The sequence below is a fragment of the Ranitomeya imitator genome, chromosome 1, assembly GCF_032444005.1.
Source record: "Ranitomeya imitator isolate aRanImi1 chromosome 1, aRanImi1.pri, whole genome shotgun sequence".
Lineage (NCBI taxonomy): Eukaryota > Metazoa > Chordata > Amphibia > Anura > Dendrobatidae > Ranitomeya > Ranitomeya imitator.
Window position 1 is genome coordinate 910243612 of NC_091282.1, and position 15304 is coordinate 910258915.

At 41.0% G+C, this 15304-nt stretch overlaps 1 protein-coding gene across 1 annotated transcript in view; it reads right to left on the reverse strand.

Moving 5' to 3' along the window:
* Positions 1 to 362: 362 nt before the first annotated feature.
* The window catches only part of BTC (betacellulin), a 109340-nt gene continuing 94398 nt past the window's right edge, over positions 363 to 15304 (reverse strand). Inside the window, exons 3-6 of the mRNA XM_069743500.1 lie at positions 7144 to 7261; positions 6117 to 6263; positions 5172 to 5273; positions 363 to 2495 (exon numbers count right to left, since the gene is read on the reverse strand). Of these exons, the coding sequence (XP_069599601.1) occupies positions 5174 to 5273; positions 6117 to 6263; positions 7144 to 7261 (365 nt within the window). The 3' untranslated portion in view covers positions 363 to 2495; positions 5172 to 5173. The remainder of the gene's footprint in view (positions 2496 to 5171; positions 5274 to 6116; positions 6264 to 7143; positions 7262 to 15304) is intronic.

Consider the following 15304-nt stretch of genomic DNA (forward strand, 5'->3'; position numbering starts at 1 on the left):
GAAGCATCCTGGGCCTCCATAACATCTCAGCAGTGTCACAGGCTGATTGCCTCCATGCCACGCCGCATTGAAGCAGTCATTTCTGCCAAAGGATTCCCGACCAAGTATTGAGTGCATAACTGAACATTATTATTTGATGGTTTTTTTGTTTGTTATTAAAAAACACTTTTATTTGATTGGATGGGTGAAATATGCTAATTTATTGAGACAGGTTTTTTGGGTTATCAGGAGTTGTATGCCAAAATCATCAGTATTAAAACAATAAAAGACCTGACAAATTTCAGTTGGTGGATAATGAATCTATAATATATGAAAGTTTAATTGTAATCATTACATTATGGTAAATAATGAAATTTAACACTATATGCTAATTTTTTGAGAAGGACCTGTATACTGTAATTGAGGTATTGTATTTCACTATGGATGCCGATTTACAACCGAGTCTCGGCTAACTCCAGGTTCAATGCATTTAAGACCCTTCTGTTAGCAGCCATAGTTCATTAATCTGTCTGTAACATCATCTGAACAAAATGAGAATTATTAATGCCAACCTCAAGTCTGAGGGTCACTGTACACAAAATAGCAGGACCTCAACAGTTATATTCAGGACGAACATTTTCATAACGTGCAAGATGCCCTAGAAACAGATGACAGGATTATAGGTCATTCAAGATGAAACACAGGCAGCAGCACTAGTCTAACCTCAATAGATCACCCTGACCTGCGGGCTAGAGGAATGTGATATCGGCCACCTGAGACAACACACCCTGTCTATCTTTTGGCATCCGTCTGATGTTCTTTTGGAATTATTGGTGTCCTTATGGCACAACATTTGTAACAGTGAGACCACTAGTGCTTGATATCAGGTCCAAATCTTCCCATTCATGGACAGTGATATTTTATCGCTTGTCTTAGTCTTTTTTACAACTTTAGCACTTTCGTTATGACTTTCGTAATAGTTACAATAGCAACATATACATAACTTCTGCAGTACCTTCTAAATATTACTAGCCAAATGTAAAAATAATGCATTGGTCAAAAAATAATTGATTATCAAAATATAATATTTTCTATGTACACATTACCATCGTTATTTTTCATTAGTCTTTTATCATATGCGAAAAATTGAAAGGGTTATTCTCCGAATCGCCTTCTTTTACATAAGTAAATGCATACTTATTGTTAATACAGACTAAGTCTCACAGAAAGATGCTTTCTTATACCTTTGTGTCTTTTTTTATCTCCATCTGCCCCTCCTTGCATCCAGCGGCGCTTATCTGAATGGGTTGGTACTATTCTTATCTGATGATAAAGCTACAATTCCCAGCAGCACTTGCTTCTCCACAGTGCTGCAGACCCCTTTCCCCTCTCATATGGGCTCCTGATTAGCCTCACATCTCTGAGTTATCCTCAAGCTAATAAAAGTATAGAATTCACCATCTGTGCATTCTCTGCTCCTGTACAGTCTACTACCCTACCTGACCTATTTTATCCCCTTCCATCTACATCAGTATAGCTCCCTGTGTGGTTTTACATCATTAGTTGATTCTAGCAGAGCTAGAAACTGAAAATGCTGCATATTGATGCAGATGACAGAAGATAATCGTCTGCCCTATACATCAACAATGCATATCACATCACTCGTCTCTCAGCAGCATGCAACAAACAGGTCTTAACTAATTTCAGCCCTTATAGCTCCATCCTGTAGTACATCTTTCCTTTCATCCCCTTTATACAAAGTCCATCATCTAGCATCTTCTCCTTCCAGCTGCATTCTGCAATACATCACACTTTTCAGCCCCTCTATACAGAGCCCCATCCTGCAATACATTTCTCATCAGCCCTTCTATACACAGCTCTATCCTGCAGTACATCACTTCTTAGTTACCAGCACACATGTAAACTGTTTATTACTGGTATGAGCATTCTGAATGGTACTGAAGCTCTATTATAGATACTTCCCACAGCTCAGCTATCAGGAAGCCAGCTGAGAAAGGCTGCACTGTGCATGATCGACCAGGGCCACTTGAACTACAGGACTGTTCCAATGGCAACTGGAGGGAAAATAGATCCTAGAGGGGCATCCTTTGGGAGGGGGGGTATTGACAAATTGAGACAAATATAAAAATTAGGTACATTGGCACAACTGAATAAATATATATGTACATTATTATAAGACTACAATGTGATTTTGGGAATAACCCGTTAATGAATTTGATATACCCAAGGCCATTTTGTAATATTAAAACTTGCCGTGGTATTTGTAGTACACATCAATTTATCTGACTGATGAGCAGGCTTGGTAATATCAGAAGACTGCAGAAAATACTGATAACAGATTGCATGGTGTCAAACTGTGTACAACAGTGGTGCTACAGTTCCAATGTTTCCAATGTGCTGTCTGATTTTCTTCATCGTTACCCAATGGGTCAGCTTATTCTTTTCGGTAACAGCAGCATGAAACCTGCCTGCAGGTAGTGTAGCTTCATTGTAACCTATGCAAACACATAAAATCAGTTATTAACTAGTAATGAAAAGTACAAATTCATTTTATCTGACTTATGATTTTAATATTGTATATGTTCCATGCTCATAGTATATATCAGTATGTAAATACTGGAAGTTATTTACCATTAAAGACTAGGTTTTTTTTTGTTTTTACGCTCTTAATTTTTTCCTCCCCTTCTTCCAAGAACCATGACTATTTTATTTTTCCATTGACATAGCTGTATGAGGCTGCCGTCACACTAGCAGTATTTGGTCAGTATTTTACATCAGTATTTGTAAGGCAAAACCAGGAGTGGAACAATTAGAGGAAAAGTGTAATAGAAACATATGCACCACTTCTGCATTTATCACCCACTGGTGGTGTTCACAGCAAGACGACATTGACAACCATAGAGGTCTCCAGAAGACCTCAGGTTGTCATGCCAACACAACGGTGACCAGCGATCACGTGACGCCGGTCACTGATGTGCGTATTTCCAGCGTGATTGATGGAAGCGCAATTTAAATGTTGCTGTCAGAGTTTGACAGCAGCATTTAACTAGTTAATAGTCAGGGGTGGATCGCGATTCCACCCGTGGCTATTGCGCGCACATGTCAGCTGTTCAAAACAGCTGACATGTCCCCGGAAAGATGTGGGCTCACTGTCGGAGTCCGCATCAAAGGGAGGGAGTCTGACATGATGGTAAGGGGTTAATGGGCAAATAGGTGATTATTTGAATTTTTAGATTTTGTACTTTTTTAAACAAATTTTTTTCTCATTTTTACGGTATTAGGTAGGAGAATGAATGCTCTCAGTGGGAAAAACAAGATAATCTTGTAGTTATGATCCCTTTTAATGGCTAACGAAAATAAAATAAATGATATTACAAAGCAAGCTTTCAGGATTTCTTAGGATCTTTTCTCAGGCATGGTATAAAAAAGTTTCTGAAGAAACACAAATATATGCACACAGAAAAAACAAAAAAATAACTAGGTAAAACAAATGAACAACAAAAAGAGAAAAAAAAACAGACATGGCATAGTTAATAAGCATTTACTATGCCATGTCTGTTTTTTTTTTTTCTTTCTATCATAACTCCAAGATTATCTTGTTTTTCCCACCGAGAGCAATCTTTTTTTTTAACTAGCTAAGACGGTACCAAACCCCTTTTGTAGAAGAACTGAACATGCAATGATCATTTATGCTATATAGCACAACACTCATATAATGCAGCACATTGGGAAATCATAGCTTTCCCGTGGAGCTCAGAGTGTGGTGTGTAATTTATTTAATCTGCATGTCAACCACTCCGAAAAGAAAATTGAAACAGCAGAACTGCCATTTTTCATTCACCACAATTCTCCAATTCAGGAAATTCTATGGTTAACTTGAAGGTGTCATTCACAACTACAAACCAAACTGCAAAAAATACAGTAAGCTCTCACTCTGCTGCCCGACTAATCTACCTGTCTCCCCCTATTCCCCAGCCTCTCCCCTATGTCAAGCTCTTCACTGGCTTCCTATCGCCCAGAGACTACAGTTCAAAACCCTCACAATGACATACAAAGCCATCCACAGCCTGTCTCCTCCATACATCTGTGACATGGTCTCCCGGTACTTACCTACACGCAACCTCCGATCCTCTCAAGATATCCTTCTCTACTCTCCTCTTATCTCTTCTTCCCATAACCGCATCCAAGACTTCTCCCGTGCTTGCCCCATACTCTGGAACTCTCTACCCCAACACATTAGACTCTCGCCAACCATAGAAACCTTCAAAAAGAACCTGAAGACCCACCTCTTCTGACAAGCCTACAGCCTGCAGTGATCCTGAACTTACTGAACCGCCGCGCAACCTGCCCTACCCTCTCCTAGTGTTTCATCACCCATCCCCTGCAGACTGTGAGCCCTCGCGGGCAGGGTCCTCCCTCCTTATGTACCCGTGTGCCTTGTTATCTGCTCATGTTTAATGTATTTGTCTATATTTGCCTCGTATTCACATGTAAAGCGCCATGGAATAAATGGCGCTGTAAAAATGTATAATAATAATAAAAATAAAAAAAAAATTTGTCGTCTCCTAAAAGTAGGGGAGGAAAAAACAAAAGGGCAAAAATGAAAAATCGCCCTATTATGAAGGTGAATAAATAAGGAAAAGAACATTAAAGTAGTTGTCCACTACATGGACAACCTCTTCTCATACCCCACGCTTGGCCCCGATAACATAAAGCCTATACTCACCTCCTGGGCTGGCGCCTTTCCCACGGGGCTCCCATGTTGTACGCGTGACATGTGACGCCATCACCCAATCAGCGCAGATGTCACTGTTCCCGCCTCCTGTTGAATCGAGCATGAAGAGGAAGTCAGAAATCAGCTGTAGCCTGGACTTCCTCTTCATGTTCGATTTGTCCGAAGGCGGGGACAGTGATGCCAGCGCTGATTGGCCTCCGGGGGTCACATGTCACAACAACCGCACAGGAGCCCCGACACAGCGAGTGTTGACACCGCGGGAACGGCACCGGAAGGCAAGTATAGGTTTTATTATTTTATGGGGGCCAAACATTTTGCTCAAGAAGGGGTTGTTCTAGTAGTGGACAAGCCTTTTAAGCTAAATCTGTTCTATGTAGAAAAATCTCCAACCCAACAATTTATCTGATGGAAGGAAAAATAAAGATCCTTTACTTACCTTTAGACAAAGTGTGTTTCTTCCATTTTTCCAGCGGCCTCATTACTGAGACTTTCCATTTCCTTTTCCTTCATTTTTCTTCTGTGTGCTTTTCGACAGTGACTATAAAAAAGATGATATTAAAAGGGACCAACGACCACAATGCGTTATTCTGACATCACACATTACTGCTATCGCTGACAGCTATGCCTCTCGACGTCCCCATATATGAGCACGCTTTGTTCAGCTGAGTATGCATGTGTTCTCAATGGGGACAGTGGAGTGGTGTTATGTGTGCCCTAACAAAATAAAGTACAACATTGGGGTGCACGTCTCATAAAGTGGATCTATCACATTATTTAACAACACAAACGGCACAGATTATTAAACGCATTTTTTAGGTACAATGAGGCTGATGTACTTATTTTGAAAGTCTTTGTCAGAATGGCTGTATAAGCCTGAAATTATAATGAGCAAGATATGCACTCATGAAATGCTTATTATAATGGCAGGCATTAACTCTTCCCCAAAGGATTATACAGGCATTCTGACCTGGATTTTCAAAGTAAGTACATCAGTTTCATCAGGGTTAAGAGATCTACTTATTAATGTGTGCAGTTTGAAATGTGTAAATCTGATGAAAAAGCCACTTCAACATCTGACAACAGTTAAAGAATTTCCCTTGTCTCTTATTTGCTTTTTTTCGCTGCAGCCCAGTGAAGAAACATTTTCTGGTCAGTGTATTTTAGATTTTCCTTTTCACTGAATGCTCTGAAACATTTATGATTTTTTCAAACGTATGAAAGCTAATGTGCAACAGACCATTATATCAATTGTTGTGTGCCAGTATGTCCCCCTTGTATCAGAATCATCAGCAGGGTGCACGGTCAATAAATAGAGAATACATCAACAATCCCCTGCTTCCCCTCACACCGTGAATGAAAACACAGAGTACAAATATCTTACTGTGAGAAAAGGCATATGGAAACAATGACGATAATGAGAGCCACCATTGCAAGAATCAAGCCGATCACAACAAGTTGCCCCCTGTCTTCTTTCAAGTAAAATAGGTCCAGCCTTTCACATCTTGACCCAGTATAGCCCTCATCACATCTAGAAAAGAACACAAAATGGATGACTGCTATTATTGATAATGACAGACATTGTATTCTGCACCAAGTTCCTCACTAAAAGCTCCCTCCAATCTGCGTCAATCCAGACATTTCTTCCTCCTCTGTCCATGTTAGAAAGCTTGTGTCCTGAACTCTTTACTTACAGAAGCAGGAGACACCATTATCTCAGATGCCATGCACTGTTAACCAGAATAACCATATGATAATTAGCAAGGGACACGAGCTGTCACTTGCTCATTATCAGTGGGATTTACACTGTAATTCACAATACAATAATGCAGTAATAGTACGATATCTGTTTATAATAACAAACACCAATTATGGGTTGTCCTACGTCAATAATTTGTAGTTCGTAGGCTGGTAGAGTAGTATAATAAGATGAGCTTTTAATCACCCTACCCAGGTCCAGTGATGCATCTCAACCGCTGCTCCGATCTTAGTTGATCAGTTGCAGAACTGACATCACATCTACAGGCCTCGTAACCGCTGCTGCTAATCACTAGGCTCAGTGACTCAGTGTCTACACCGGCATAGCAGCTGAGCCCAGTAATTGGCTGTAGTAGTTACGAGCAATGTCACCGATGCAGATGATGAATGAAGACCGGAGCAGAGATGGAGAAACGTCACTGGGGAAAACCTCAGTTTATCTTATAAGTCTGCCAGCCTATGGACTACAAAACATTGAAACAGGACAACCTCATGGAGGCTAAATATAACTCCATTCATAGGTCCTATAGCTCTATATGCTGTTACAATATTAAACTGTATATGCTTTTACTATGCTGTGTAATGGCCATTGAAAAGTCATACTTAAGACATACATTCAAGATAAAATCATCATAAAGAAGAACACTACTTACATACAGGCTGGCTCTTTCAAAACCATTACGAAACGGCACTTCCCTTTAACACAGTAATGTCTATACGACTTTGGACATCGGGAAAAATGGCTTCTCGATCTTGCTGGCTCAGAAATTCCTGCAAGTAACATTAAAAAACTGCATCAGTCTCCAGGCCGAAATAATAATCGATCACATACTAGATTATTTTTATTTTTTTTCTGAAAAATTCCACCTCTTTTGCTGAAAGCTGCCGTAACTTGTCATTCACAAGGGGTAGAGTGCTAAGTGAAAAATGAAATGTAAGGAAATGGGGGCTGGCACTGTTTGGTGAAGATGGCTGACACCAATGACACTGGAGGCACTGCAGCTGGCACTGTTTTTAGGGCACAGGATAGGTGCATGGGCATGGGAGTATCTTTGCAAGGCGAAAAAATGAGGATTGATGTGAAAGTGAGAATTGGGGGGAACAATTTAGAAGTAACTGTGCCTGTCATTATTAATGGGGGAGACAATACAATACTGTATATCAGATGACAAAGCCCACACACCCTTCACTTCTTTTTCAGAAAAAGCTTCTGAAGCAGCTGTGTACATTTTAAGAAATTCCGGCGTACCACTACCAAAAGAGCCATGAATATTGTAAGGAATATTATACCTCCACTATAAGTGTTATGCACGTAACTCATACACGGATAATGGAAATAATTAATCCTACAACACAGAGTAGACGCACCCACACCCAACTGGTCCCTTTACGGACTAGACAATCTCTAACAGCGCAACTAAGAAAAACACCACCTTGGAAATGGCTCCCTAAAAGGCTGTCAAGGGGTTTCTCGTACCTCCTGATGAAACAGAGGAGAGACTGCTGTGTACAGTTAACCAGGAGAGGGAAAGTGTGCAGAGGGATACGAGGACCGAGGGTGAGAAAACTTAAAGCACATGCACAAAGGGGAAAAATGGAGAATAATAGATGAAACAAGTATAACCTCCCACCAAACTCAGGAGAAAGAAAGGTGCTAGGAAGGACAGACAATCAGACACTCAGTAGTAATACAAATGGTATTTGCTTTGCAGGGAAAATCCCTTAGCTAAAGAGCAAGAACTCCTTAACCCCTTTACCCCCAAGGGTGGTTTGCACGTTAATGACCGGGCCAATTTTTACAATTCTGACCACTGTCCCTTTATGAGGTTATAACTCTGGAACGCTTCAATGGATTCCAGTGATTCTGACATTGTTTTCTCGTGACATATTGTACTTCATGACAATGGTAAAAATTCTTTGATAGTACTTGCGTTTATTTGTGAAAAAAACGGAAATTTGGCGAAAATTATGAAAATTTCGCAATTTTCCAACTTTGAATTTTTATGCAATTAAATCACAGATATATGTCCCACAAAATACTTAATAAGTAACATTTCCCACATGTTTACTTTACATCAGCACAATTTTGGAACCAAAATTTTTTTTTGTTAGGGAGTTATAAGGGTTAAAAGTTGACCAGCAATTTCTCATTTTTACAACACCATTTTTTTTTTAGGGACCACATCTCATTTGAAGTCATTTTGAGGGGTCTATATGATAGAAAATACCCAAGTGTGACACCATTCTAAAAACTGCACCCCTCATGGTGCTCAAAACCATATTCAAGAAGTTTATTAACCCTTCTGGTGCTTCACAGGAATTTTTGGAATGTTTAAATAAAAATGAACATTTAACTTTTTTTCACAAAAAATTTAATTCAGCTCCAATTTGTTTTATTTTACCAAGAGTAACAGGAGAAAATGGACCGCAAAAGTTGTTGTACAATTTGTCCTGAGTACACCGATACCCCATATGTGGGGGTAAACCACTGTTTGGGCGCATGACAGAGCTCGGAAGCGAAGGAGCGCCATTTGACTTTTCAATGCAAAATTGACTGGAATCGAGATGGGACACCATGTTGCGTTTGGAGAGCCCCTGATGTGCCTAAACATTGAAACCCCCCACAAGTGACAACATTTTGGAAAGTAGACCCCCTAAGGAACTTATCTAGAGGTGTGGTGAGCACTTTGACCCACCAAGTGCTTCACAGAACTTTATAATGCAGAAACGTAAAAATAAAAAAATCTTTTCGCCCCCAATTTTTTATTTTCCCAAGGGTAAGAGAAGAAATTGGACCCCAAAAGTTGTTGTCCAATTTGTCCCGAGTACGCTGATACCCCATATGTGGAGGGAACCACCGTTTGGGCGCATGGGAGGGCTCGGAAGGGAAGGAGCGCCATTTGGAATGCAGACTTAGATGGAATAGTCTGCAGGCGTCACATTGCGTTTGCAGAGCCCCTAATGTACCTAAACAGTAGAAACCCCCCACAAGTGACCCCATATTGGAAACTAGACCCCCCAGGGAACTCATCTAGATGTGTTGGGAGAACTTTGAACCCCCAAGTGTTTCACTACAGTTTATAACGCAGAGCCGTGAAAATAAAAAATCTTTTTTTTTTCCCACAAAAATTATTTTTTAGCCCCTAGTTTGTTTTTTCCCAAGGGTAACAGGAGAAATTGGACCCCAAAAGTTGTTGTCCTATTTGTCCTGAGTACGCTGATACCCCATACGTTGGGGCAAACCCCTGTTTGGGCACACGGGAGAGCTCGGAAGGGAAGGAGAACTGTTTTACTTTTTCAACGCAGAATTGGCTGGAATTGAGATCGGACTCCATGTCGTGTTTGGAGAGCCCCTGATGTGCCTAAACAGTGGAAACCCCCCAATTATAACTGAAGCCCTAATCCAAACACACCCCTAACTCTAATTCCAACGGTAACCCTAACCACACCCCTAACCCTGACACACCCCTAATCCCAACCCTATTCCCAACTGTAAATGTAATCCAAACCCTAACCCTAACTTTAGCCCCAACCCTAACTGTAGCCCCAACCCTAACCCTAGCCCTAACCCTAACCCTAGCCCTAACCCTAACCCCAACCCTAACCCTAACCCTAGCCCTAACCCTAGCCCTAACGGGAAAATGGATATAAATAAATTTTTTTAATTTTTCCCTAACTAAGGGGGTGATGAAGGGGGGTTTGATTTACTTTTATAGTGGGTTTTTTAGCGGATTTTTATGATTGGCAGCCGTCACACACTGAAAGACGCTTTTTATTGCAAAAAATATTTTTTGCGTTACCACATTTTGAGAGCTATAATTTTTCCATATTTTGGTCCACAGAGTCATGTGAGGTCTTGCTTTTTGCGGGACGAGTTGACGATTTTATTGGTAACATTTTCAGGCACGTGACATTTTTTGATCGCTTTTTATTCCGATTTTTGTGAGGAAGAATGACCAAAAAACAGCTATTCATGAATTTCTTTTGGGGGAGGCGTTTATACCGTTCCGCGTTTGGTAAAATTGATAAAGCAGTTTTATTCTTCGGGTCAGTACGATTACAGCGACACCTCATTTATATCATTTTTTTATGTTTTGGCGCTTTTATACGATAAAAACTATTTTACGGAAAAAATAATTATTTTTGCATCGCTTTATTCTCAGGACTATAACTTTTTTATGTTTTTGCTGATGATGCTGTATGGCGGCTCGTTTTTTGCGGGACAAGATGACGCTTTCAGCAGTACCATGGTTATTTATATCCATCTTTTTGATCGCGTGTTATTCCACTTTTTGTTCGGCGGTATGATAATAAAGCGTTGTTTTTTGCCTCGTTTTTTTTTTTTTTTTCTTATGGTGTTTACTGAAGGGGTTAACTAGTGGGCCAGTTTTATAGGTCGGGCCATTACGGACGCGGCGATACTAAATATGTGTACTTTTATTGTTTTGTTTTTAATTTAGATAAAGAAATCTATTTATGGGAATAATATTTTTTTTTTTTTCATTATTTTGGAATATTTTTTTTTTACTTTGTCCCAGGGGGGGACATCACAGATCGGTGATCTGACAGTTTGCACAGCACTCTGTCACATCACCGATCTGATAGGAGTGCCGGCTGCTTCACAGTGCCTGCTCTGAGCAGGCTCTGTGAAGCCACCTCCCTCCCTGCAGGACCCGGATCCGCGGCCATCTTGGATCCGGACCTGGAGCAGGGAGGGAGGGAGGTGAGACCCTCGCAGCAACGCGATCACATCGCGTTGCTGCGGGGGGCTCAGGGAAGCCCGCAGGGAGCCCCCTCCCTGCGCGGTGCTTCCCTGCACCGCCGGCACATCGCGATCATCTTTGATCGCGGTGTGCCGGGGGTTAATGTGCCGGGGGCGGTCTTTGACCGCTCCTGGCACATAGTGCCGGATGTCAGCTGCGATAGGCAGCTGACACCCGGCAGCGATCGGCGGCGCTCCCCCCGTGAGCGCTGCCGATCGCATATGACGTACTATTGCGTCCTTGGGAAGTAAAGCCCACCCCACATGGACGCAATAGTACGTCTAATGGCAGAAAGGGGTTAACACTAAACCACCTAGAAGTATAGCCAGCAAGGAAGTATTGTGAAAGAAAAATATATACCGCCCAACCCAGACTGTGATAGGGCAAACCAAAACGGAACAATGGGAAATACCTGAAGGGGAACAAACCCAGAAAGGAAAAAAGGCAATAGGAACCATTAGCATTATCACTGGGAAGAAAAGGGTGATAGCTCAGCAGACAGGAAAACGGACCACAGAGCAAGGGGGTCACCAAATCGAATATCCAACTCGAGCCATGACATAAGTGCCTTTATAAGATAAGAGAACTCCTTAGAGATTCCATCTAAATTTCAGAAGAACACATTTTATAACATATACAAAGACGACATTAAAATTTCATGTAGCTATAAAATCTGCTCTCCGTGACTCAAAAGCCCGATCTTCCAGTGCTGTCAGTGTATCGGCCTGGAGAAAACAATGTCTGGCCATTTCAATGACGGTTATGGTAATGACATCAATTCTGTAAGGAGTTGTTCTTTCCTATAATGTGCAGTTATGTGAGTCATGGAAGAACTCACTTCATTATAATATTAGTCTCTTCTCCCAGGGCAGATGCTCTGTAGATGCTCCTCACGTAAAATACTTTAATGGTACAAGCAGTCGTTTAGTAACACAAAACACAATTTAATGTATGTGACGGTTTATTTTTACATGTAAGGTAGTTTAAGTGATGTAATGTACAGCATATAATAAAGCCAATGCAACGTATTGAAGCAATACTGCATGGTGGCTCAGTGGTTATTACAGCTGTTATGCAAATCCCACCAAGGGCAACATCTGGAGTCTGTATGTTTGTGTAGGTTTCCTCCTGATGCTCCGGATTCCTCCCATACTCCAAAGACGTATATACTGATAGGGAATTTAGATTGTGAGCTTCAATGGGGACAGTGATTATGATGTCTGTAAAGTGCTATGGAATATGATCATGCTATATAATTAAAATTAAAAATGACTTTTCGGATGCATACGTGTGACGGAAATAATAATTGCTGACTCACAAAATAAACTATTAATTAATATTTGCATTTCGATATGCTGTACTGGTATGATAGCTTCCCAAGCTTCTTTCACATACCCTTTCACACAAGAACTTACATTTTGTGTTTCCACTAGAAAGTTTAGTGGATTTTTTCTTGCTATTTTTCATGCTTATTTTTGCAACCACACTGCCGCCAAACGTCAGCCAATAGTGACAATATAAAATGTACTGCAAACAATACTTTTCCTTTGTAGCGTTTGTCTTCACTTGCGGTGTCACAGCGTATATGTGACATTTCCTAAGACAGATTGCAGTAGAGGGAGACTGTTTTGCAGCCTGAAATTGCTGGAGAAATGCTGCATAGTGAAGTAGTGGAATTCCACTTGGGCACCAATCCGGAAAACATCCTTCCGCATATTAATGGGTATGGTCTACAAAACGTCTCTTTGGGCTGGCTGCTTCATAAACCTTTTGGTTGGCATTACATCAAATTATGACTCAGTGGTAAATCCCTGTATAAAACTGTGACTCTACTCTCACAGGCTTGTTTGGGTTTCACCAAATCCTTCGCATACTCCAACAGTTAGTATTTCCATCACCTCACTTTCTTCTCTCACCACCGTACGAGATTCTTTTTTCTATTTTTTTCTTTAATAAAAAAAATTTGTAAGGCACCACTCCAGCCTTTATTTTTTTTCATTTCAAGGCTGGAGTGGTGCTACTAACCTTAGCCCTGATCATAGCATTAGAATTACTACCTGCTGTCTTCAGCTCTTCCCAGCACCCTCCGGTCCCGCACTGACTGACCGGAAGTCAGAGGTAACGTTCACAAGCTCTCAGTGCAAGTCTATGAGGGCCTCGTTCTGGCTTTTATAGTCTTGCATTGAGTTGTGCCTTCTGGCTTGGCTAGCAAACACTGGAGTGATCCAGTAGGTCACAAACTGCTGGAGATCGACCGAAGCGGCGCTGATAAAAGATGAAGACGGCAGCTGGTAAGTGTGAGACTAGGGGAAGGAAACTTACATTAGTAGCACCACTCCAGCGCTGCATTAAAAAAAAGGCTGAAGTGGTGCTTTAATGCTTTTTTTTCAGACTTTTTTTTTTTAAACAGGGGCTGCAATTCTTTTGATAGACTAGAAAGAAAGCTGGAAATAATGTTTCTATTATCATTCCGGTAAGGGTACATTCATAAACGTCTGCAGCTGTTTTCGTTATCTGCTTGGGGTTTGTAGAAATCCACACATTTGCTGCAGAAATAACCATATTCTCATGTGCAGGAAGAGATTTATAGAAATACCCAGCTTAGCAATGTATAGTGACATGAGCATTATCATTATGGCAGGTCAAATAACTGCGGAAAGAAAAGGATACAGCCTATATGCAGTTTGCCCATGGTCACATTTCAGGTTACTGATTTTTGGTACATATCCCGCCCAAAACAACATCCGCACAATGCGAGTAAATAGCTGTACAAAACCCAACTGACCTACCTCCGAAAAAAGGTGCACACTGCAGATTTTAATATAAAGAGCCAAACACTGCAGTTGTAGCATTTTCTTTGGCTTACGGCAGCGCTTTTCTGTTGTCATATTGTTATTACTAGCATAGACTTCAAAAATGGCCTATTAAAAAGCAATAAGTAATCTCTGAAGTAGCAGGATTCAGCTAAGCAACACAGAGACCTTTAAAGGAGACCGGTTATGTGCAAAAACGCTCTGTACCTGAAGACAAAGGGTTAATTTGCAGGTAAATAGTGTCGAAACGAAAGCATGACTACAGGGAGAATATGAACATATATTCTCCAGGCAGCCACTTGCTTTCAGTCATTGGGTGTGTACAGAGAGATTACAGTCATATGTCACAATGCAGTGACAGACGGCTGTAATCACTCCCCAGTAGATTGACAGTTCGCTCTGTAGTGTGCGTGTAAAGCGAACTGTCAATCAATGCGCAAGTTGGTGATTTCAGCCGCCACTGACCGTCTAGTGACCGATCACTGTAATTTCTCTGCCCATCACCCCTGTGACTAAAAGCAAGCAGCTCCCAGGAAGATAAATGTACATTTTCTCCCGGTAGCCGTATTTCCAGTAAGGTGGTGAGGCAGCATTTTGAGGCTATTTAGCTGCAGATTAACCCTATATCTTCATGTGTATAGTGTTTTCCCCCATGAGTGGCTCCCTGTAATCAATAATAAGCCTTGAAGTGGTTTTCCGCTTTAATAAAAATGGTCTCCATATGTTTTTATACAGTATGTGTATAAAAACAAAAGAGCAGATACCCTCTGCAGTACCACTGATGTAAACCTCAGTGATTGGCTGCAGCCATGATATGCACTGTAAACAGATGTGACTGCTGCCGAAACATTGAAACACGACAACCAAAGCAGGCACTGGAGCAGCATCGAAGAGCCGCACTGGACACGTCGACAGTGAGTACCCTCTCTATTTATTATTTTACAAGTACCTATAAAAGATTTTGGGGCTTAGTCTTCTTAAAGTGGAAACCCATTTAAAGGCAATGGACACACTTGTACTATTTTTTATTGTTCATTTTGAGGCGTTGTAACTCCTTCATCTAGCTGGCTATCCTGCTGAAATTGGCATCAGTCACACTATACACTGATCGTGACTCTGTCAACTACCTATGTTTCCCCCTTCTCTCTTGTTTAGGTTAGGATCACACAACCAAATTCTCCACAAATGAGAAAAATGGACCCATTATTCTGATCAGACTTTGACCAGAGTGGCAAAAT